This window comes from Mercurialis annua, linkage group LG3 (genome assembly GCF_937616625.2).
Source record: "Mercurialis annua linkage group LG3, ddMerAnnu1.2, whole genome shotgun sequence".
NCBI classification, from domain to species: Eukaryota; Viridiplantae; Streptophyta; class Magnoliopsida; order Malpighiales; family Euphorbiaceae; genus Mercurialis; species Mercurialis annua.
The window spans coordinates 15896126-15922450 of NC_065572.1; the positions used below are offsets into that span (position 1 = coordinate 15896126).

Below are 26325 nucleotides of genomic sequence, written 5' to 3' on the forward strand. Positions count from 1 at the left end.
CATAGTTTTATTAAGTCCTGTTTATAACCGTACTCCTATTTAAAAAAACCGCTAATATTATTTTTTTTATTTTTACGGAAATAAGCTCCTTCCTCCATGGACTCCTCCATCCATGGAGGAAGGAGCAGCGGAGCAGCGTCCTAGCTCCTTCCTCATGGAGGAAAGAGCTGCGAGCTCCTTCCTCCATGAGGAAGGAGCAGCGTCCTCCTTCCTCATGGAGGAAGGAGCTGCGAGCTCCTTCCTCCATGGAAGGAAGGAGAAGCTCCTCCTCCCATGGAGGAGGAGCTATTTTTTTTAATTTTTTTTAAAAGTTCTATAAAAAAAATTGAAAATAGATTTTAAAATTAAAGTACGGTATTATGTTGAAATTAATTAGTCTGATGTAAAAAAATTTACGGTTTTTTATTTTTAACAAATTATTGATAATTAATATAAATTAAATTATTATTATTAGTTGAATTTTTTAAAGAAGAAGGTGTTTTTGTATAATTAATAACATTGATGTGTAATTAGAATATATGCTAAAAATGAAGGATTATTTAAACTCTTTTTCAAATGAAAAGAGGTCAATTTAATACCTCGAGGGTACAGGCGAAACATAATGACAACGTCAAGGGTATATGTGACAGTTTTTCTAGGTCAGGGTATAAACGAAATAAAGATTAAAGGTGGGGTTTTTTTAAGTAATTAAGCCTTATAAAAATGAAACAAATCAGATTTAGTCACTAAAAATCATAAACAAAATTATGAAAATCCTAGGGTTCTACATTTTAGAAACTAAGAGTAATTTGTCATAATAAGAATTTAAGAAGGCAGAACATAAATGGAGAAATCTCCAAACATATATTAACTTATTAATTGGCATGTTTCTAGCTATGATTTCCTCCTGTTCAATAAGTTCATCGTTTAGAAACCCTAACTTTCAAACCATATTTCATACTAAGTATGACAGAATTACTCGGAACAACCGGATGATTTTCCACTACTTGAACACAATAATTCCATAAAATAGCCGATGCAACTATTTTCATCTGCAAAAACGTCATGTCCTTTCCTAAACAACTCCTCGGTCCTGCATTGAATGCAATAAACTTAGAAGACGGTACGTGTTTTATCTCTCCCTCCTCCGAAATCCATCTCTCCGGCTTGAACTCCAAGCAATCTTCACCCCATATCTCTTCCATCCTTCCCATCGTATACAAAATATACAAAACCCTCATCTTGCTCGGAACACGATGCCCGCTCGGAAGAACATCCGGTTCCATACACATTTTGTGCTCGAAAGGAATCGATGGGTACAATCTAAGTGTCTCGCATATAACTGCATGGAGATACACTAGTTTGTTCAGTTCTTCAATCTTGAAAACCCTAATTGTATTAGTTACTTGTGGCTCAAGGTTTGCTTTGAGCTCGTCTACTATCTTTTTTTCCACAAATGGGTGTGTCCCTACTAGCCAAAAGAACCAAGCTAGCGCAGCTCCGATTGTGTCTCGTCCAGCTACGAGTAGACTCGTTGCTGTGTCTCGTATAAATTTTGTTGATTTGGTTACATCATCTTCTTCCTTGTCTTCCACCAAAAAAGATGTTAGTAAGTCGAAGTGATCATCATCTATTTGGTTTTTGTGAATATCAGATAATTCCTCAATTTTTCTTTGAATGCATTGCTCTATAAACTGATCGAAACTGTTTAAAGCTTTTTTCAATCTCTTCTCTTTTCCTATGTTGAGCCATCTCTGCAACTTCCAAAAGCTTGTTGGGACGAGGTGCCTGTAAAGAACTACTTCTTCGATCTCGTTAAACGCTTTCTCAAATGGAAGATTAGGGAATTCAACAGACAGAGAATTCGGATCAATGCTTAAAACCAACTTGCAAAAACAATCAAACGTGAATCTTTGAAATATATCTTGCATGTCTACTTCAATTTCTAGGTTTGAAGCATTTTCAAGAACTACCAACACACCTTTCAAGATTTTCACCTCCATAGTTTTTTCAACAGCAACAATGAACCTCTTGTTCTTGAATAAAGAATGAATAATCCTCCTTTGATTTCTCCAATTCTCCGAATCAACGTTGAAAATCCCTTCGCCGAGTGGATCAAACATTTCTTTGAAATCGGATCCTTTATGGTAGTTGTTGAAATTCTTAGTTGAAATGTACTGAACATTGATAGGATCACTAGTCATCAAGAAATTCATGCCGGTGAACCATGGTCCCTCGAACACAAATGTCCCGCCGCTCTGGCGAAGTATTTGAGTGGCTAAATCATGAACACAGACCATGTTTCGTAACGGACCTCGAAGCATTCCGACCAAAGGCCAGCTTGAAAGAACTGAGGTTCTGTTCCGCCACCATATCCATAGAATGATAATCGGACAAAGTACTGTAACTATCATTTCTGTATATCCTATCATGGTTTTTGTAATCTTTAACTTTGGTGTTTTTTTAATAGTACGATGTTTAAATAATGCAGCAGTCTACAATTAAGGCAATCAAAGTTCTTGAATCTGAACAGACCATGGTATCCGTGACATGTGCAACTGTATAAGGTCATACAATTTTTGCCTAGACGACAGATTACTTTGATAGTACATCAATTAAAAATACGTTCACGCTATAAAAACATGCACATTTCGTCTCACATAATAATTCTATAGGGATTCTTTTCATTTTTTTTAATTATATTTTAAGAATATAGCACGAGTACTATTAAAACGTTTGATTCAAATTAACAACATACTTGTAAAAGAGTATTTTTGGATATTAAATTTTCTAAGTAACTGAGATTATCACGAATATAGAAAGGTTACTCAGAGAAGCAGAACCATCACCGGAAGTCATTTGGCCTTTTTTAAAAAGGCTTAATGTCTTAAAAAATCCGACCTTTTCATCCCCTTTTCAATTTTATCCTGACGTTGAAAAATTATCAATTTTACCCCAGTTTGCATTTTTTCATTTCAATTGTACCCTAAAGTATAAAATTGACCTTTATTTATTTGACAAAAGTTCAATTTTTTTTTTAAAAATGGTCAATTTAATATAAAAAGTTAATCTAATGCAAAAAGAGTCAATTTAGAGAATTTTTGCCAAATAAAAAAAAGATCAATTTTATGCTTTAGGGTACAATTGAAATGAAAAAATGCAAAATAGGGTAAAATTGACAGATTTACAACGTCAGGATAGGATTGAAAAGGGGATGAAAGGTCAGGATTTTTTTAAGATATTAAGCCTTTTAAAAATATTTTGGGCTACGTAAAACCATAAACGGAGGTAGCAGCTAATTTATCAAAACATAAGTAGCAGCTGCTGCCACTGTTTTTACTCTTTTCTTTCTGTAAATAAAAACTTCAAACTAAACCCGAAATCATTAACACAAAATCAGATTTTTAATTGAAGTCTTGCCCCCTTGACTTTTAATCCCGGTTCGCCACTGGGAGCTGAGTTCAATTTTGTTAAGAATATATATTGAGTTATATCTTTTGTTACAAGGCAATGCAAGAATTATAAAAAAAATTATAATAGTACTCTCTTTTGGAGAATTTGTTTTTAAGAATTTATCCCTTTTTATTAGGTCTAATAGTAGCAAAGAGTCAAACATTTTGACATTTTGAAAACTAATTTAGCATTACGTGCTACGCACGTAGCCCGTATCGTGACTCGTCATATTAATTTAATTTATTTATCACCAATATTAAATTAGTTAGAGTTGTTAAAAATAAAAATAATACTATTAATTACATTGATTAATTATGCTAATAATTAAAATAGTAGCAAGTGTATTATATTAATTAAATTCGTTATAATTGCTTTTAATATATTTTAAAATATAATCAAAATTAAATTAGTTACAATTTTATTGGATTAGAAAATACATCATGAGTTGAATTAAATTTACTTTTAACTATATCACTGTGTTTCATTTATAATCAATATTAAATTAGTTAAAAATTAGTTAGAAATTTTGTAGGATTACAAAATATCTTGATTTTGATTAGATTTATTAATTTAATAATTATATTAGTTAGAAATTTTGTTGAATTGCAAAATATCTTGAGTTTGATTAGAATTATTAATTTAATAATTAAAATTATATTAAAAATATTAACGTAAAAAGGCATAATCCCCATAGTAGTTAATCTTTTTTTTTTGTTGAAATTCAAATAGATTTGATAGTCGAAATCTATCTATATATTATATAATTGAGATGACCAACAGAGGTTTCTTTGATTCTCACCAAAATACTTATTTTAATTTTAGTTTTTTACATAATTTAATTAATATAATTTTAATTCATATAGACTACTACATGTTTCCACCATTTTAAATTAAATGAGTTCCCCTTTTTAAAAACACTTAGTTTAATTTTATTTTTTCATATAATTTAATTAAAAGAATTTTAATCTATTTAAACTACTACAAGTTTCCACCATTTTAAATTGAATACTTATTTTAGTTAAAAGAATTGTAATCGATTTAGACTACTATTTTTTTAATTTTTTGATATAATAAATGAAAATAAAATGGATGTTAAAAACAATCAACAAGCATGTTATTAACAAACAAATTTCCTACTCAAGCCAACTTCCAGGATTAAGTTTACGGTGAGCATTTCATGCAAACTCCAAATTCACATTCCGTTGTTTCTCGGATACTGATAGAATGAGTTCAGATCAATAATTCAAAGTTTTTAAACCGACTTAGACTACTATAAGTTTCCATTTTTTCTAAAACTCATTTAAAATTAATTATTTTATTTTCAGGCTATTATGAACTATAAATTTATTTTTAATAGAACTTAAATAACTATCAACCTCTCTCCTCCATATTTCAATTCGTGTGACCTGCAATTCAGTTTCAGAACTATTCAAAGGAATATCAATATCATCATAATATTCATTCTTTAGAATTATTTTTTTTATTTTTTGCGTTCACTTTTCTATTTCATAACCAATTACAGCTTGTTATCTTTTTATTTTTTTATAGAGAAACTGTTCAGAGAAAGCAAATGAAAGGTAAGCTCAATTTTTTTACGGATTTATTGATGCTTTAATATGCTTTTGAATGATTTGATGAATTGTGATTAACTCTTGTATATTTTTGTTAACAAAGATATTTTTTTGTATTTATTTCTTGACCTGTCTTTGTTCAGATTTAGCTGTCGTATGCATATGTATTTCATATTTATTGTATGATAGCTTTATTATCTTAATCATCCATATTTAATAATAAGAGTTGTATTCGACATTTGTATTATTTTTGTCAATAAACTTTGCCTTAGTACAAGTATTCTATATGTTTCTATGCGAAAAGAAAATTAAAATTTTAGGTTAGCTTGATTGTTTGTGTGTTGCATTTAGTCATGCAAGTAGCTGATTTATGTTGAGAAAACCATAAAAATATTACTATTTAAATAAGAGTTTACAAAAATACACACCAAATTAAAAATTTAAAATACAGAGAAACTTTACATTTTCTACCCAACCACTATACAAGAGACACATGGCACACTCAAAACCAAAAAAGAGTCAAAAACATGTTAAAAATAGTAAAAAACGCGTTAGAACCGCGTCTGACGTGCATCAGTCACGCGTCTAACACGCGCGTCAGTCACGCGTCAGCATGTAAAAAAAATAAAAAAATGTATCATCTATGTATCTGATATGTATCTGCTATGTATCTGAAATGTGTCACTGATTCATTTTCTCATATTTTTAAAACAAAAATAAATAAATAATTTTATGTACTATTTATGTGTATCTGAAGTGTATGTATAATATATTTTAAATTCAAAGATATATGTATCACATGTTTTAAAAATACATAAATTACGTTACAAAAAAGTATATATATATTATATATTATGTATTAAAAATATATGTATCTATCATATATAATTATTAAAAAATGTGTCTTCCTACTAAATATTTGATGCTTGCTTCGTCCTTTTATTTTTCCATGTTGCACGAGATTTTGCTTTTTAGCTCAATTTATTGTTTATATTTATAATGTATTTATGATGTATCGGCCATGTATTTACAGTGTATTGTAAGATATAGATGATACACCGGTAATGTATTAAAATTTTATTATTAATTTTTCACCTCTATATTTTTGATGTACCGATGGTGTATTTATGATGTATCAATAATGTATCGACAAATTAAATTATTTTATTAATATAATCCAAAAAAATTAAACATGTATCATCTATGTATCTGCTATGTATCGGAAATGTATCACCTATGTATCACTAATACACACATGTATCGGTCATTTTGAAATTTATTTTGTTGAAAATAATCGTTCTGAATTGGAGATAGATTCTAAAAATTGTAATTAATGGTGTATCTACGAAATTCATTTTGTTGAAATAGTAGTAAAAAAGAACATGTATCTACAATGTATAATGGTGTATTTTCTGATGTGTCGACGATTTATCTACAATATATCAGTGGTGTATATATATGATGTATACATCATGAATGTATCTAATATGTATACTAATGTATACATAATAAATTAAACCAATAACTATATAATGCTTTCACTAAGTTTATCAGCAGTTTAAGTTAATCTCAAAAACAGTCTAGATATGTCTCAAAACAACAGTAGCCGACATGAAATATATTAAAAATTCAAAATATAGAAGAAAATTTACAATTTTTATTTTGCATAAAATCAGATTTTTAAAATTGTCCAATTACATCTCGAAAACATATCACATACATCTCTGATATATTTTTGATACATCTCTGAAACAGTTGAAACCTTGAATGTGCAAATCATGCATCAATGATCGGCAAAGACGGAACCTTCCAAGCTTAGCTGAAGCTTTACTAACGAGGAATCCATTAACTGAAGCTTTATTAAACAGGGATTCAAAAAGCACAAAGAAAGCAATAACTCTATAGACCAACAACCATATGGGGTGAATTTGATCAAGACATGATCTCCAAGCTCTTTGTTCATGCAAACAATGGTATGGAATTTCTTGCTAAGTTTTCCCTCTGCAAAATCTGAAATTATCCAAACTTTCATATTTCCAAAGAATGAATAAAGCTACAATCATAGGGGTCAATACCCAGATTGCACGTATATTTGTCTTAGGATTAAACAACATCTGCAACCTGATGAAAGAAAATGAGAATTAATAATTTGTTAATTATTGATCAATTATTCAATAAAGATTCTTGCTTTGAAGATTCTTTCAAAGCACTTGAACACAACCCATGTCATTAATTTTGCTAATTTACATTAAAAGAATGACAAAAGAGTACTTGCATAGGAAAATGGTCAAAAAATGCTTAATATGAACTGGAATGGAACTAAATATAGAAGTTATCATAATGATTTTCAAGAAGATGAAATGTAAGCTTATGTATCTGTTACTGGCGTTTTGCGTTTGTAACAACAAGCGTGTGAAATGCGGGCGTGCCATGAAGCGGATTCCAAAATGTAACTTAACTTCTTAAACGAGCGATTGGGGTTTGGTTAACCTTATAACAAGTACTCCAATCAAGTAATGCTAAAACAAAGAATCCAATTGTAAATGTGTTTACTAATTGAATGAAATGAAAATACAAGTGTTTGAGTAGAAATTGCAAAAGTTCAATCGTAAAATTCTTTGCTGATTGAAGAAAACTGAGAATGCTAAGTGTTGAGTGTTTTTGCCTTTAGGCTGGTTTTTGTTGGATTTGATCGGGGGTTGCAAATTGGCTGCTCTTCTCTTATTTATAGCTTCATCCTTTGAAAACTGCTGCTTCATGTACCAACTGCACATGTTCTTCCCCACCTTCAGGAACTGCCAATCGTGTCTTTACTTCTGCTGCACGTGCTTTTTAACTTCTTTTTTTCTGGAATGGACTTTTTGGGCTTATGGGCCATTTAAATTAATATTTAATGGCCATCTCAAATTTGGGCTTAATCTTCTGCAACTGGGCTTGGACTTTTTGAATTAGCTTCTGGAGTAGTCAACCTCTAGAAATCAACCTTTAAAAACCAACCTTTAGAAATCAACTTCTGTCAACATTAGTCAACCTCTAGAAATCAACCTTTAGAAACCAACCTTTAGAAATCAACTTCTGAAGTCAACATTAGTCAACCTCTAGAAATCAACCTTTAGAAACCAACCTTTAGAAATCAACTTCTGAAGTCAACATTAGTCAACCTCTAGAAATTAATTTCTTAGTCAAACAGTCAACTTTTAGAAATCACCCTCTGAAGTCAAAATTGGTCAACCTCTAAAAATTAATTTAAGCCAATCATTAATAATACCTCTTTTATCTTTTGAAAAGAATAGGGGCTTTATGGCTTTTTAGCCATATTTTTAATTTTGGTGTAAACAATGCCCCCTATATAATTGGCTTTAGAAATAAAGCCATTTATATATATTTCTTTTAGCCAAAATTTAAAATTTTAGCTTTCACAATGGTTAGGCCTAAGGTTTTATTTTCTGAAATTGATAAAGATTTATGGAAGGGTGAAAAACCTCTAGAAAACATGGTTTCAAATGTTTCAAAAGTATGCAAAAATCCAAAGAGTGAAAAGGTTTTAGAAGATCAAAAAATCTCAAATTCATCTTCTCCAAAAAATTTAAAACAAAACCCTAATTCAAAATTTAAACCCAATTCTTCTCCTAATCCAAAATTTGATAGACCCCAAAATATGTCAAATATTGAAGTTGATAAGGAGGAACCGCCGGCCACCACGCTGCCAGCAGTCGGCAGCTCCTCGCCCTCGCCGACCAGCTCCACAAGTCCAGCAGCTGGGGGTTCTCTTCACGCCGGCAACGGCGATGTCTTCTTCCAAGAGCAGCCGGCGATCACAGCTCCTGCTGTGATTCCTTCGCCGCCGCTCATCACGGCCATAGTCAGCGGCTCCGTGTCTTCTTTGTTTTCAACGGCAGCCGTTAACTCCCAATAGCTTGGTGGAGATCCGGCGGCTAGCAGCAGCGATGGTGTTTCTCGCCAACAGCAGCCGTCCGTCATTCCTTTCCAGCGGCAGCAGCAACCTTCGGTGGCAAGCTCCTCTCTCGCAGCAGTCATCAATTCGCCCATCACCGCACTGTCCAGCTCCTCGCTAGCGGTTACTCTCCCGCCGTCCAGCTTCTTGCCAGCAGTAGTCGGCAGCTCCGGTGCCTCCAACCAGCAGCAGTTCGGCGTCTCTTCCCTGCAGCAGTCCGGCAACGCTCAAGATCTAACGGCCAGCAACAGTGTTCCTAGCAGCTCGGCAGCTGCTTCCAGCGACCAGCAGCAGCAACTCGGCGGCTATGCTCCGGCAGCAGGTAAGTTTTTCTCTCCTTATTTTTATTTTTAATAAATTAATTATTTCAGACTTGATTAATTAATTGTTCAAGATTAATTAATTTACTAAAAGATAAACAAGAAAAAAGAAATCCTGTAATTTTGGGTGATTTTGAAAGAATTTAGAATTCATTAGGTAAAATGTATGAACTCCCTTTGAAATTTTTGTTTGTGTCAATATTGGAATTTACTTGTCAAAATTCTGTTTAATGTCAACATTTAAGTTTCCATTGTTCAAATTTGGTTCAACGTCAACATTTGAACTTTAAATGTTAAAGATTTTAGCATGCTGTGATTTTGACTTCTTTACTACTTCTGTAGATGGCGGTTTGCCAACCAGTTTGGTGGCGGAAATTGTAGCTACTACACCTGCCTTTTGCTCTAAAACACAAACTTCTGGCTTGGCGATTTCAAGGGCAACAAATTCTGGTTTTCCGCCGATCAATACCTCAGGTAAATTTCTTTTGAAATCAAACTCTTAGGATTTAGATACTGTGATGTGATGCTTGATCCCTTTTGGTTTACCTAAGATTGTGATTTTTGCTTGTGCACTTCAAACTTAAACAATTTAAATTTAATTGCTTAACATTGAATTTAATGCTAAAACAACTAAATTCAGTTATTCAAAATTTTAACTTATTGCCGAGAACCATTTAGATCAATTGCCTAATAGTGTTTGGCATCAATTTCAGACCTTGCTTCGGCTTCTAAAGAGCCGTTGGTCCTTTATCTAGCTGATGGTACTTTATTTACACCACCCTTCCAACCCAATGTAGTGACCAAAACTTTACAACAAACTGTAGCCCTATCAACGGGTAAGGATTGATCTTTAGGACTTTAGATGCATTTTGTCTTCTGAATGGTTGAATACATCTGTATCTTGATATTTGCAGGTTCTCCTAAGTTGGTAGCTACCACTTTTTCTGACTTCGCAGCTCAAAAGCCGGCCTCCAACCCCTTTGCTATACCATCCACCTCTCCTCCTCCAGGCAAAGGTAAACCACTGTATTAACTTTTGTGATTGGATTGGTTAGTGTGAATTTTAATGCAGATTTTATTTTAATGGTTTAGGATACCAATAATACTACTAGGAACTTGCAAATTCTTCAGGCCATTAGATAGAATATTCTAAGCCTTTAGAAGTCAAATTTCTAGGTGGTCAAGTTTAATGAACATTTAAAGCCCTACGACTTTTTATGCCTAAATTTTGATATTCTACTTGAACCATGTCTGTTTTGGCTTTACTTCAACCATTTAGAAACTCAAATTGGCTAAGTGATTGGTTTATGTTTATTTTATTTTGAGAATTTGCAAAAACCAATTTCTTTTTCTTCTGTTGTAGCCAATTTTGAAAATGTATATGAAAATTCAAATTTGCACTTACAGGTTTCGTGATACCTCCTACGGCACCCGTCAGTAGGACTGTGGGTGTCCCAATTTCTCCTCTCCTAGTGGGGATTCCTGGCCGAAAGGATGCTATTGAAAAGGTATGTCATGATGAACTCCTCTTTTCTTTTTGAGATTGGGTTTCATGTTGTGAGCAAATGCTTCTTTCCTTCAGGAGTTCTATAGACAAATTCTGGATCCATCAGCCATTGCTCCTTTTCCACCTTATGTCACCTTCCAGTAAGTTTTGTACTAGAGATTGTTTAACCAATTTCCATCTTAGTCTTGTTTATTCAAAACTATTGTTCTCTCTGCAGGGACACCTCTTTAACTCCCTTTTTGAAAAAGGGTCTCATCATCCAAGGCATTGGCAATAAAACTATTCCAGAAGCTCCTCCCTACCCTATGCATGCGAGCGACGTATTAGTATGGGATTTTGAAGTGACAGGGGCTTCTGATATTACTTCCGCCATTAAGTCATGGCCTCGTCAGCCTCCTAGATGGACGGATTGGGTGGCTCGTCTACGTCCTTACTTCCAGAGGGATTGGCGGAGATTGGGGTTACTCCAGCTGATAGAGATAAGCGACAGACATATTGAGCTGAATGCGGGTATGTGCAGATCTTTTCTTCGCTATTGGAGTAGTTCAGCCAATTCTTTTATTTTTCCTTTCGGCCCGATGTCAGTTACTTTAAAAGATGTCTTCATGCTCACCGGCCTTCCGGTTATTGGATTTGACGCCCCTTGTCTAGTTGAGGTAGAGACGAAAGACCTCTATTCCTACCCAATTTGTCCGAGTTACCCGGCGTGTGTTTCCAAGTGGAGTGTCTTAACAACACCTCCTTCTTTAGAAGAACATACCGAGTTTCTATGGGTCCTAATATGCAAGTTCATCATGTGCCCCTCCTCTGGCACTCCTACCAAGGAATATTGGAAACTTGCAAGTAATTTAGCCAACGGGACTTTTGTGGCTTTGGGGCCTGTGTTGTTAGGCGCCCTCTACTATGCTTTTGAGCAGTCTGTTACTACTCACCTCTTGGCCAAGTTAGATGGTCATGTGTGGTTGTTACAGTTGTGGATTTTTACCTACTTCCCAGAGCTAATGGGTGTAGGGGTAGGTACCTTGTGCACTCCTATTGTGGATCTTTTGGCAGTCAAGTGTTGTTTTGAGGAGACCGCCATCTTTGATTTTCTTTTTGAACGCACAGCTAGGGAAACCTCGGCTTTGTCCGTTTTTTTATCATCACTCATATATTCCTCAGTGGATGGACATTTTCTCAGGGAAGCCAGGTACACTCCTCCTTATCAAAAGAAAGCTCTTTTGTGCCTTTACTACCTCTAGGATGTTATTTTTGGGAGGGTCTCAAGCCTTCTCTACTCGTGCTTCTAGCCAACATTGTGTGCCAAAGTTGTACATGAGTAGCCTTTGGGGTAGGCAGTTTGGGCTTAACCTTTCTCAAATTCATCCTTACCTTGAACAACATGATGGTGAGTGGACAAGATCTACTGTAGAGCAGCTTGTCAAGGTATATGGTTATTATCGTTGTCCTGTGGTAGAGAATTTGATTCCATATGACTTTGCCTCTTGGTGGGACGAGCGGTTTCAACTCATTCTGTCCAAAAACGCAGGTAACAACTTCATCTTTTTAACTTGTCTTTTATTTGTTTTCTGCCTCTAATTCTTTACACCTTTGTAGGGAAAGAAGCAAGGCTGCTAGTTCAAACTCCTCAAAGGCCTACTCCAGTGAGCAAGCCTAAGAAACGGGCTAAGAAAAAGAATCGCAACACCTCTTCAGAGTCATCTTTTGAGAAGACGGAATTACCTAAGACACAAACTAAAAGGAAGAGTCGTGACACTTCTTCGGATTCGTCCTTTGAGAGGACAGAATTGCCTAAGACTAGGCAGTCAGGGAGACTCCTCAAAGTAGCCAAAAAACGACATGTTGGACCTCCTGAGACTGTGGTCTTGGAAGATGATTCAGAGGATGATCAACTTCCGGACCTACTTCACGGTAAATCTCTTTCACTTTGCTTCTTATGCTTAATATGTTTCATCCATTTAACAAATGCATTTTTTTTTACAGAAGCCGCTCATACAGAAGAAACAACGCTAGATGTTGATTCCGAGGCGGCCATGGATAGAGAGGATGATGGAGTCCTTGACACACAAGGTAACCATCTTTCTTGGTCTTTATTATCTATCATAATTACCTAGCTCATTTCATTGAAATCTTCTCAGGTATGGAGCATTCAGGGGAGCAATGCTCCAAGTCAGCCTCCGAGTCAACTTCTAAAGGCTCCAAGTCAGCCTCTGAGCCAACTTCTAAAGGCTCCAAGTCCGAGTCTGCTTCTAAAGGTTCTAGGTCAGCCTCTGAGCCAACTTCTAAAGGCTCCAAGTCAGCTTCTGAGTCTGTCTCCAAAGGCTCCAAGTCAGCCTCTGAAAAAGATTCGGCTACCTCCACTGAATCCGAGGTAAATCTCTAACTTTGTTAAGATAAGTTTTTATTATACTTTTGGTTGGATATTAACCTTCCTTCAAATTCTTCTTCAGGAACCTTTATCGCAAATTAAGAAACTTTCTTCGATAATAGCAGAAGACCAAGACCTGGTAGATTTAAGCTTCTTGGACGAGATGAGCACCCCGGAAGCTAGTGTTTCTTTTGTCCCTTTGCCGGCTGACGTCGAGAGAGCTGTTTCTTTAGTCAAGCATGTCCTCGGCCAGCACATTTCTATTGTTACAGATTCCCAGAAAGAAGATCTCATTTCCTCTCTCCATATTCTACGCCTTATTCCTGACTCCGTTGTCACTGATGAGGTAGAGAAAGATATTCTGGGTTCGCTCAACTTGTGGAGGTCTTGTGTTGAGATCGAGTCAAATGACCTCCCCAAGTTGAAATCTTCAAAAGCAGATAACGCCAGGTATTTATCTTTGGGATCTAAAAGGCAAGAAGTGGCTCAAAAACTACGAGACCTAGAAGCTAGTGGTGAGGCCTTTGAAAAGGAGATTGAACAACTGGAAACTGCTATTCTAGCTTTAAAGAGTAAGCAACTTGATCTTGTGGTGGAAGGCAAGCTTCTAGCCGAGGAATATCAAGGAATCAACTCCCAACTCCAGCCTCTTCATACTACCATTCAAGAGAAGAAAAATGACATGGTCTCATGGGTACAAAATTGTGCTAAGGCTCGTCAAGACAAAGTTGTTTGCCAATCGAAGTGGAGCAAGTTGCAAGGCCTTTTCTCATATTCTTCACCTACTCCAATGTTGGCTTCCTCTACCTCCACCAACACCACAGCTCCTTGATGATTTTCTTTTATTTTGTATATGAACTGTGTTATGTAGTTTAGCTTTAGAATTGGTGACTTTGTTGAACCAAAAGACTTTGCTTTTGGCTTTTGAATTTTCTTTTTATATAACAAGACACTTTTGCTTACACGGCCTTTTGGCCAGTACTTGCTTGGTGACACGTACACCTGCACCTATACACTTGTACATGCATTGCATTACAGAGACGCCATTCAGGTACTTTCTAAACTTCAAATGTCTTGGTGTGAAGATGGCTCTCCAGCCATTTGTTTGCTTGTTGTGTTCCACACCAAGATTCACTTACAGGTACAGCCATGCATTGCATTTTCACTATGTGTTTATGTTCCTGGTATGAAGATGGCTTTTGCCATATACTTGGGTAGTGATGTGATGTCCATACCAGGACTTGTTTCACGAACAAATCACATATGTCACTTACAGCCATGCATTGCATTACAGGGCCGTTTTTGTTTGCTGTTGAATGTTGTTGAATTTTCTTTTTATCCCTTTAGCTTAGTTAGCCAAAGTTTAAGAAGTCTTAGTAGAATAGAGACCTTATAAACATAGTAGGAGTTTGACTTTCCACCTTTGACAGTCAACTCTTGACATCAACTTCTAGAGGATTAACTGACCAGTCAACTTGAACTTCTAGGAATCAGCTTTTAGAAATCAACTCCTAGAACAAACTTCTGGAATTAATTTTTAGGAGTCCACTTTTAGAAGTCAGCTTCTAGAACTTCTAGGAATCAATTTTTAGGAGTCGACTTCTAGAACCAACTTCTGGAATTAATTTTCTATAGTCGATTAATTATAGCCTCACCAATTTAGCTAAAGTAGCCAAATTTAAAATTTTAATTATCAAAAATGGCTAAAAGCCATTACATTACATCTTGTGCCCAAAATCCATAAGTTAATGAAAAAAGTACAGGTTTAGCCAAAATAGCCAAACTCCTAAAAATCTGATAATGCACTCGGCTAAAAAGCCACAATGTTACGACTCATGTACTGATATTGCTAAAACAAGTTACATAATCTGCAGTACATGTATGGCTAAAAGCCATTAAGTCATTTCTAAGTTGTATTTCTCCCAGATGGTGGGAGTGTATTTCTTCAAATACTTTCCATTAATAAATTTTCTATGAGGCTCACCCTCTAGACTTGATAGCCAGTACGCATTCCCCTTCATCACCTTGTGGACTAAGAATGGCCCTTCCCAATTAGTAGACCATTTCCCATATTCTCTATCTTTAGTACCAGGGGGTAAGATCAACTTCCATACTAGCTCATCTTCTTGAAATGTCTTAGGTCTAACTTTCTTGTTGTAGCTTCTGGAGACTTTCTTCTTCTGTATAATCATATTGTTTAAAGCCTGAAGTCTCCCTTCTTCTAGATTTTCTAACTCCATCATCATGGTTTCATTGTAATCTTTTGGAGTCAAATGATTCTGCTTAGCTACTCTCAATGACCTCACCACCACCTCCATGGGTAACACTGCATCATGACCATAGGTTAGCATAAATGGACTTACTCCGGTAGCATTTCGCCTAGAGGTGCGATATGCCCAGAGTGCTTCTGATAAAATTCGATGCCAATCCTTTGGATTTTCTTCCAACATTTTTTGAACTATGTTGATGATAATTTTATTAGAAGATTCAGCTTGGCCATTGGCCTGAGCATAATAAGGTGTAGAGGTCAATAATTTTATTCCATAATCAGTGGCAAATTCTTGCATCTCCTTACCAGTGAACATTGTGCCCTGGTCAGTAGTTACTGATTGTGGAATTCCAAATTGATGAATAATTTCCTCTTTAATAAATTTAATAACATCTTTTTGCTCTGTTTTTACCAATGGCTTAGCGACTACCCATTTGGTAAAATAATCAGTAGCTACAATTATGAAATTGTGATTTTTAGAAGATGGAGGATATATTTTACCTATCAAATCTATGGCCCAACCTCTGAATGGCCATGGTTTGATGACAGACTTCAACTCAGCAGCTGAAAGTCTTTGTATGTTTCCATACCTTTGGCACGATTGACAACCCTTTGCAAAAGTCATGCAATCTTTTAGGATAGATGGCCAGAAGTAACCATGTCTTCGGATCAGCCATCTCATTTTCACTCCGGATTGATGTGCTCCACAAACTCCTTCATGAGTTTGTTTCATGACCTCTAGTGCCTCTGTAGTTCCAAGGCATCTTAGCAATAGGTTGTTGAATCCTCTTCTGTATAAAACATCTTCTATGAGCACGTAGTTAACAGCTCTCACTCTTACTTTATACATCATCTTCTTGCTAGGATTCTCCAGGTACTTTTTAATATCTCTCCTCCAATCCTGTACTAAGTTATCATCAATATTGAAAATATCTAGTTGTACTCCTCTTTTAAAAATTGAAGGGTGATTTTTTCTTTGTACCATTACTAGTCGGTGGGTTAACTCCTCCGACAGACGTAGGCTCGATGCTAGCTGTGATAATTCATCGGCCTACCAATTTTCCTCTCTAGGAACATGTACTAATTCAACCTCTTCAAAACTCTCTATTAACTGTATAGCAATAGCATAATAAGAAGTTAAAGAGTAACTCATACATTTATATTCGCCAGACACTTGTCTAATAACCAATTGAGAATCTCCAATTATTTTGACCTTTTTAGCCCCTAGATCTAGGAGAATTTCTAATCCAATAATCAAAGCCTCATACTCAGATTGATTATTTGTACATTCAAAGTCAAGATTAAAAGACAAGGAGGTCTTAGCTCCAGAAGGTGATACTATTATGATTCCAGCACCCGCAGACCTATCTGTACTAGACCCATCAAATTTAAGCATCCAAGGTCTATGTTCATTCATAAAAACCGGTAAGTCAAATTTACTTTCATCTCCTAGGTTTATACATGGGTGGTCGGCTAGGAAATCTGCTAGAGCCTGACCTTTGACCGACTTCTGGGGATGATAAATCAAATGAAAGTCTGCCAAACTTAATAACCACTTTCCAATATTTCCTGATAAAACAGGTTTGTTTAGCATATATTTCATCAAGTCGGTTTGAGACACCACATAGACTCTATTATTAAGCAGATAGTGTCTTAACTTAGTGCAGGCAAAAAACAAAGCCAGACACAATTTCATGATAGGAGTGTATCTAACCTCTGTAGATGTCATCGAACGGCTCAAATAATAAATAGCCTGTTCATGTCCATCTTGGTTGCTCTGGGCTAGCAGACACCCAATTGAACCTTCGGCTGCTGAAATGTACAACCTCAGAGGTATACCCTTTTTGGGAGGCATCAATATAGGAGGCTTCATTAGATAATCTTTAATTTCATCAAAAGCCTCTTGATGGATGGTTTCCCATCTGAAGACATCCTCCTTTTTTAATTTCAACAGTTCTGAGAACACTTTTGTTTTTCCTGCAAGATTAGATATAAATCTCCTTAAGTAATTAACCTGCCCAAGAAACCTCTGAAGTTCTGTTTTATTTCTAGGCGGTTTAGCTTCTCGAATAGCTATGGTTTTGTTTTGGTCCACTTCAATGCCTCTTTCATGGACCAAAAACCCCAAAAAATTTCCAGCTTTTACACCAAAGGCGCATTTCAGAGGATTGAGTTTTAAACAGTGAACTCTCATCCTCCTAAATGCTTCCTCTAGATTTTTCAAATGATCTTTCATTAATTTTGATTTTACAACAACATCATCAATATAAACCTCCATAGTTTTACCTAAGAGGTCATGGAAGATGGCATTCATAGCCCTCTGATATGTTGCACCAGCATTACGTAAACCAAACGGCATGACCACCCATTCAAATGTCCCAATGGATCCTGGACATCTAAATGCCGTTTTGGAGATGTCTTCTTTAGCCACCATAATCTGGTTATATCCAGCAAAACAATCCATAAAAGACAAAAGAGAATGATTAGCTGTAGCATCAATAAGAGTGTCAGCAATTGGCATAGCATAAATATCTTTAGGAGTTGCTTCACTTAAGTCCCTAAAGTCTATGCATATTCTAAGTTTTCCATTCTTTTTAACCACTGGAACAACATTTGCTAACCAATTACTATATTTAGCAGGCCTAATAAAACCTGCTTTACACAATTTTTCAATTTCCTCCTTTACCTTTAATTCAACTTCTTTTGACACTCTTCTTGGAGGTTGGCGGTATGGCTGAAACTCGGGCTTAATAGGAAGCCGATGTTCTACCAATGTCCTGCTTAACCCCGGCATATCAGAATATTGCCACGCAAAGCAATCTTTGTATTCCTGCAAGAGTACAGTTAATTTTGTTTTTAAACCAACCTCTAGGTTTTTACTAACAAAAGTTACCTGAGGTTCCTCAGAGGTTCCAAGATTCACTTCTTCTAATTCCTCTCTAACATGGATGGCTTCATCATCTATCCAAGGAGGTGCTTGTTCTAGCTCTTCCAAGCCAATCTCATGATCTTCAGAAACTTCTTCTTCTTCATAAACCACTTCAGCATCTAGAACCTCTGCCAAGTTGTTTTCCTCCATAATTCCTTCCATAATGTACTGCATACGTTCTTTTAAGATAGCAGATGCAGCTGCTGCAAACTCACTAGAGGTGAGCTTAATCATTAATTTCTTCAATGGTGATGGAGGAACACGGCTTGTTGTATGGAATAATAGCCGTTGATCCAAGTATCTCAGTTGCTTTTCTTTTGACCTCTTCATGCATTTCCAGAGGTTTGTCGGATTTCTCTTTCTTCTGCCCTTTTTTACTTTTCCCAGTAAATTGGATGGGGCCAACACATGAGTCATAATAACGGGCTTCTACCATGTTGGTGGCAGTGGTAAATGGCTTTGTGTCTGCCCATACCACCTCCACCTCATTTCCCTTCCAAAAGAGCAGAAACTAGTGTAAGGATGAAGGAACGCACCAATTGGCATGAATCCAATCTCGTCCTAAAAGAGCTTGGTAGCTGGCTGATGAATTTACAACAAAGAACGCCGATAGGGAAGTTTTGCTCCCTACAGTTACCTCTACTGGGAGAACACCAATAGTTTTTGTGAGCTCTCCAGTAAAGGCAGACACACTAACCTCTGTAGAGATGAGATCTTCTGTAGTTTTTCCTAGAGGTTGTAGCATGTTGAATGGCATAATATTCACAGCAGAACCATTATCAATCAAGACTCTGGAGGTTGGTCTGCCATTGAAGTGAGCCTTTATGTACAAAGGCTTAATATGTTTGGTCATTGCCTCTGCAGGTTTGTCAAAAATCACCCTCTTTGGTCCACCATTTGCAGCTTCTTGTATGGTGACCTGGCTGCGACACTCATCTTTTGGAGGTTTGGATACCTCCTCTCTCTGAATTTCTTCTACTTCCTCAGAGTTGTCAGGACCTTTGAAATCACTTGGAAGAATCAAGGAGAAAGCATTACAAGTGAGGGGAATCTCAATTTCACCCACTCTGATGGATCTCTTCTTATCACCCTCTGTGTCTGATTCTGAGTCGCCATTCTCTAGAGATCTCCTCTGAAATTTGCCGCTTTCCTTAACTGGTGGAGTGTCATCAGTATCCTCTTGCAAGAGGTCGTTTAGTCTCATGCCCTCCTTTGGGATTTCCTCATCCACGAGATCATCCAACTCCATGTCGTCTTCTAGGAGATCATCTAAGTTCATGCCATCTCCTGCAAATTCTCCTTCAAGAAAAGCTTCTAACTCCATATCTGAAATTTCCTTCTTCGAAGGCACGTGGGAAGTTTTATTTTTCACTTCCACTGCCTCTGAAGATTTTTGGCTTCCAGATTGCTCTTTCTCAATTAAGATCTTCTTTGACCCCTTTTCCTCATCAACTTTTCTAGGATCTTTCAAGTGCTTGGACTGCCACTCGTTTCTTGCAGCAGCCCTCAACCTCTGGCGCCTCCTCTTCTGAGTTCTTGTTAGTGGAGGCGGAAACTTCTTGTGATAATTGGTATGCCACCTTGGACTAGGAGAGACCAATGGTGGTACCACGAATCTTTGTTCTTTTCTTCGGTTTTCAAAGGTAGAAGGAACCTCTGACTGTTTTTCTTTAAGTGCCAAAGGAGCTTTTGGCTTTTCCTTCCTAGGTGCCAAAGGAGCTTTTGGCTGTTCCTCCCTCTTCCACACGAAGGATCGCCTCTCCGGGAAGACATGCCTTTCTGGCCTCCTTTGATAGTAAGAGGCCCTGTTTTGTTTTTTCAAAAGAGGGCGGTTAGTAGAAACAAAATTATTAGAGTTTCTAGATACCTGCCTTCTTTCTCCTCTGTAATCCCGCTTTACCTCTGCTCTCCTTTCCCGTTCGCATTGCTCTCCCCTGACTCTTTGGTCATTTTGCTCTCTGATTCTGAGCTTTCTTTTTATATCTAATAACAACCTCAAGTCAAGTTCCGAGAGATTACTGGCATTTACAGACGCCACAGCCGGAAAAGGATCTTCATCTATTACCAGTGCCTCCTTTTTTTCTGGGAATTTTAAAACTCCCTTGGCAATCCTATCCTGTATAATATTTTTGAACCCCCAACATGAATTGGTTGAGTGGTTCCAGGAGTTGTGGAACTTGCAATATTCTCTGCCTTTCAACTCATCTTTTGAAGGCATTTTATAATCCGGAGGCAAAGTAATGAACTTCTCTTTCAACAGAAAATCAAAAATTTCTTCTGTTTTTGAAACCTCAAAAGTATACAGAGGTTGGGCATTGGAATTCTGTTTCTTCCACCCATCAGGTGCTTTTTTAATCAACATAGGGCAGGTACATGAACCGGTGGCCGTGAGGTCGGCTACCGCGGTTTCATATGCTCCCACCTCCTGATAGTAAGTGCCCATTGCCACCTTCTTCTTGTGGCTTTCTTCTCTCAGGAGTTCTTCATATTCAGAGACTTTAGCAGCTAACTTATAGAAGTCCCTGAATTCCATCCCCTGGAACTTTTTCCGGAGCTCAATGTCCAAGCCCCTCTGAGCCATTTTTACATACTCAGTTTCTGGTAGAACAATTTTACACCTGCTCCTCATTCTTTTGAAGCGGTGTATATACATGTCGGCATCCTCTCCCGACCTTTGAGAAACTCTTGACAATTCTGCTATGCAAACCTCTGGCTCTGCACGGTAAAATTGAGTATGGAAAAGCCTCTCCATCTCCTGCCCTGTGAGCACTGAGTTCCTGGGCAAAGTAGCATACCAAGTAAAGGCAGTACCTGTTAAAGAATTTGGAAATAATCTCAGCTTGAAATTTGCAATGTTATCTAGGTTGGCTAAGACCCCACATTGAATTGTGAATTTCGCCACATGCTCAATGGTGGAGTGGCCATCCTCTCCAGAGAATAAAGAGAAGTTAGGAATTTTATAGCCTCTAGGGTAAGGATTCTCCCTGTCAATGACATCTGGATAAGGCTTGTGAAATTGCGGTCGGTCAATCTGCCTTAGACCTGGACCATACAACTCCTGAATTGCTTCTCTTACAGCCTCCATGTCAATTGGCCGTGCTGGAGGTTGGTGTGGTAGAGGTTGGTTCCTCTCCTGGGGAAAATAATTGCCCCCAGTGCCCAGAGGTTGAGTGTAATTTTGGTTAACCTCTGGATCCTCCATGGGCGGATGATTAGCACCTGCATTAAACGGCCTAGAATTCCGGCCAGTTTGATTATTAGTTTTAAATGAATTAAAATGAGCAGGTTCATCTCTTTTGTGAGGAGGTACATACCTTTCTTCAGAGGGCGAGTTTGAGATTGGCACATGACTAGTGCTCCCAATCTCCTGGATTCCTCCAGATGACTGCCCCCCGTGTCCGTTAGGATCTTGTTTGGCCGTATTAACAGCCTCGGGTACATCACCACCATGAGATGACACTTTGACAGCAACTATCAATTCTGCCAAATAGCGTTCCATTTCGAACTGCTTCTTATCCATCACCTCATGTTTCTTGGTCAACTCGGCTTGTGCTTGGTTAAAGCTAGCCTGAGTCTGTTTCATGTCTAACATGGCTTTTGACAGCATGTCTAAAGCCTCTACCAATCTTGGCTCAGAATTTCGCCGAGTTGGTGTCTGTTGCTCTCCAAAGCCAGGAGGCACATCATCACTCGCCTCTCCTAGAGGCAAATTTTCTTTTTCAATGCTTCTGACCATGTGAGCCACATAGTCTCCATGTCCTACATTTGTAGCAGTAGGATCATCCACTGTATCCTGGGATACAATAACATCTTTTCCTTTTTCACTTCGAGTTCTAGCCATAACTCTTAGTGTCCCACTGGGCGTGCCAAAAATTGTTACTGGCGTTTTGCGTTTGTAACAACAAGCGTGTGAAATGCGGGCGTGCCAGGAAGCGGATTCCAAAATGTAACTTAACTTCTTAAACGAGCGATTGGGGTTTGGTTAACCTTATAACAAGTACTCCAATCAAGTAATGCTAAAACAAAGAATCCAATTGTAAATGTGTTTACTAATTGAATGAAATGAAAATACAAGTGTTTGAGTAGAAATTGCAAAAGTTCAATCGTAAAGTTCTTTACTGATTGAAGAAAACTGAGAATGCTAAGTGTTGAGTGTTTTTGCCTTTAGGCTGGTTTTTGTTGGATTTGATCGGGGGTTGCAAATTGGCTGCTCTTCTCTTATTTATAGCTTCATCCTTTGAAAACTGCTGCTTCATGTACCAACTGCACACGTTCTTCCCCACCTTCAGGAACTGCCAATCGTGTCTTTACTTCTGCTGCACGTGCTTTTTAACTTCTTTTCTTCTGGAATGGACTTTTTGGGCTTATGGGCCATTTAAATTAATATTTAATGGCCATCTCAAATTTGGGCTTAATCTTCTGCAACTGGGCTTGGACTTTTTGAATTAGCTTCTGGAGTAGTCAACCTCTAGAAATCAACCTTTAAAAACCAACCTTTAGAAATCAACTTCTGTCAACATTAGTCAACCTCTAGAAATCAACCTTTAGAAACCAACCTTTAGAAATCAACTTCTGAAGTCAACATTAGTCAACCTCTAGAAATCAACCTTTAGAAACCAACCTTTAGAAATCAACTTCTGAAGTCAACATTAGTCAACCTCTAGAAATTAATTTCTTAGTCAAACAGTCAACTTTTAGAAATCACCCTCTGAAGTCAAAATTGGTCAACCTCTAAAAATTAATATAAGCCAATCATTAATAATACCTCTTTTATCTTTTGAAAAGAATAGGGGCTTTATGGCTTTTTAGCCATATTTTTAATTTTGGTGTAAACAGTATCATGATAAAGGGTTATGTTTTTTTTGGGATTGCGTATCCAAAGAATTAAGGAACTGAAAGCTGAGTTACAAGTAACCTACATCACAAAATTAAACACTTTTTCAATCGATTCATTCAAATTTTATAAAAGTTAAAAAATTAATTAAGCAATTGAATTAAGATTTGACCTCAGATAGAGCCAGATGAAGAGGAGCAAAGTGACCGGTGAAGCTCTCGGCGATATCCCCTAAGTCTCTATCGACAGCCTCGAGAGCTTTTAATCTCTTTCTGGCTGATATCAGATTTGATTCCATACGATCGAATTCTTCGAGATCCGGTGAGACGACATGGTACGTGGAGAAAGGTGGTGGTGGTAGATTGATCTCACGATAATCACTTTGAAGCTGATTTTTTTCTTCTTCTTGAGCTTCCATTTCAACGAGTTTAATTACTATCAGAGGTATTGGTGCTCATATGGAAAATGTAAGGAACAGGCTCAGAGACGACGTCGTTACCGTTAGTTCCATACAAATATGGGTATAAAATGTAATAAATAAGCCAACTCAGCTACTAAATGTAAAACACATTAGCTAGAGAAGAAAAGTCACACAAGTGTTTGTATTTGGGAAATAAAGTACCGCAATAGTAATTCTTCCGTAATTTTCTCATTTATGTTTGATAGTTATGGAAATAGATGATTTACTTTGCCGATTGAAAAAGTCACCAAAAACCTTCCCAATCTTTGAACTTCAACGTTAGAAAGGATCTCCCTTCATCCGCATACGAACCCGTCCTTTTAGTAGAGTTCGATTTATTTTGATCTTGAAATTCAAATATTTCAAGATACGGGAGTCAAAATCTCAATATCAAAGATAGCTATCAATTTCAAGATCAAAGATAACTACCAATTTTATTATTTTTAATGAGTTTTCACCTTATATAATCTCTGATGAGTTTTCACCTTATATAAAATCCAAACAAAAACAAATATATAGTAACTGATGGAGTCTGCCTTCTGATCCGGTGATATAATCTGCAAAACAGGGTAGAAGCTAACAGGACGGTTATTGTCCGATTAACTCTCCGATGCTAAAGTCAGTTTAGACTTTGAGCAGCGTTTTGAGTATATGAATGTAGTTGTGTGTTTATGCATACATCAAACTCCTTATATAGAAGATGATTGTATACCTTGTAGAGTTGGAATAGAAAGGTGAATCCTATTTAGTAGGGTTTAACCCTGATTAGGAGTATAATTCCTTATTCAGACATGAGTCCTATTTATGAACGTATTTCTAAATAGTCTCGTCTTCCTAAGTTAGAGGTTATCTTCCTAAGTTGGAATTTGTATCCAAATAGGAAAGATACTCGAGAATATTCGCAGATCTAGTAATCTGTCTGAATCTCAGGGTCGATGCGCTATGTCCGAGTCCTCAGGGAATTCGGTTTTATCCTTGTGGATGATATTGTCACGACCCAATTTCATGGATCGCGACCGGCGCTAGGGTATGGGTATGGTTGTACCAAAACCCGTAGCAAGTCTTGCGGAAAACAACCAATCATAAAAACCTGCAGAATATCCGATGCTCGGGGCTACCGAGACTCCAACTTAAACTAACAGTTTAAATATAATTACTTTCATTAAACAATGAATAACCAGAGTTAAACAATAATAATGCCAAAGCATAAAATAAAGCAAGTCAGACCAATTCGACAAACAAACTAGAATAATACGGACTTCTAGTTTACTACTGCGGTCTAAGAATAAAATTAGTTTGACAATTTATTAAAAGAAAATAAACCTCCGAGGAAAGATTCGGAGATCTGCTGACTCGCTCAAAATAATAAACCTGGAAAATTTGGGAAAACAACAGGATCAAATATACTGAGATGAGTACGCAATACTATTTACAATTATTAAGTTTAAAACCCTTAAATCAAAATCTTTTATACTAATAATAATATAATTATGGAATAACAGTATTGAAATGATCCCAGCGTAAGTATGACATAGCATACTGATAAATCCAGAGTGGACGGGAATAAATCCTCGTCATATACCAGCGTAAGCAAGACATTAGTCTGCCAATCCCAAAGTACTTACCGGTGCACACAGTCTCGATACAAGCCTATCCAGTAGCTCGTTTCAATCCAGATCCATAATCGCTTAAAACAGTTCAAAAGCATTTATAATACTAAAATAAATTGTGTTACTTAATAAAGATGTAAATAGCACTACAAACTCACTGCTTGCTAATCCACGTGAAAACCTGGCAAGCAACAAAACCTGAATCGACTCCAAAGCACGCACAGTCGACGAGTCTAAGAACAGAGTAAAACAAATATTAAAATCAACCCCTAACTCTAAAGAGTACTAGACACCACATAGGACTAGTACAATACCAAGTCAATCATAAACATAGCCAGAACAGAATAAACGATTAATTACATGATGACCCATGTCAACAACGAACCATATCGAGTAACACAATACTCAAATAAATAAATAAGTCAAGTCTATTGAGTTCCCGCTTTAAAATCCATTCCGGAAAATATTATTTAAATAATAACTTAAATACATTTCCTCAAATATCGGGTTAGCCGAGTTACCAATAACTACCAAGTTACCTCACATGTCGGGTGACCCAAATTTAACCCGACCCAAAATATTTTATCAAATATATAAACCAGAGTTTATAATTCCTAAAAATATCTTTGATAAAATAATATATTTATATTCAATTATAAACCATATTTTATAATTATAGAAATAACCTTGATAAAATAATAGTCGAATTTAAAACGGAACTCAATAACTTATAACTCAAGTAATTAATAGTTACAAATGATTTACTTTATTAAGTAAATAAGAAAACCGTTAACATCTTAAAACGTTCAATTGACATGTCAAGTTAAAAATTCCAAAATTAATAATTACCCGAGTAATTATCCGATTAAAAGATAAAATATAAATATCGTTTCAAAATATAATAATAAAAAGTAGATTAAATTATAATTTATACTAATTATTATTTTCTAAATTAAAATAAGAATAACAATTAGTAATTTGAAAGCCACGACGATAATCAAAGGTGTGGTTTTTAAATTGGGATATAAAAAAAATCAATACTTTTGATAAATAAGAAAAACACAACTAAT

General features: G+C 36.4%; 1 protein-coding gene and 1 long non-coding RNA gene across 2 annotated transcripts; one reads left to right on the forward strand and one right to left on the reverse strand.

The window, feature by feature from the left end:
• Nucleotides 1-768: 768 nt before the first annotated feature.
• LOC126671695 (alkane hydroxylase MAH1-like) lies at nucleotides 769-2449 on the reverse strand. The gene has a single exon (XM_050365489.2). The coding sequence runs from the start codon at nucleotides 2409-2411 to the stop codon at nucleotides 900-902; it is 1512 nt and encodes a 503-aa protein (XP_050221446.1). The 5' UTR covers nucleotides 2412-2449; the 3' UTR covers nucleotides 769-899.
• Nucleotides 2450-10695: 8246 nt separating this feature from the next.
• On the forward strand, nucleotides 10696-11094 carry LOC130015231 (uncharacterized). The gene is made up of 3 exons (XR_008790313.1): nucleotides 10696-10786; nucleotides 10861-10925; nucleotides 11003-11094. It is a non-coding gene; the product is annotated as an uncharacterized LOC130015231 (long non-coding RNA).
• Nucleotides 11095-26325: the final 15231 nt, after the last annotated feature.

Excerpts from the sequence above, each read along its gene's own strand:
- LOC126671695 (XM_050365489.2), bottom strand. The coding sequence starts at position 2,411 with ATGATAGGATATACAGAAATGATAGTTACAGTACTTTGTCCGATTATC.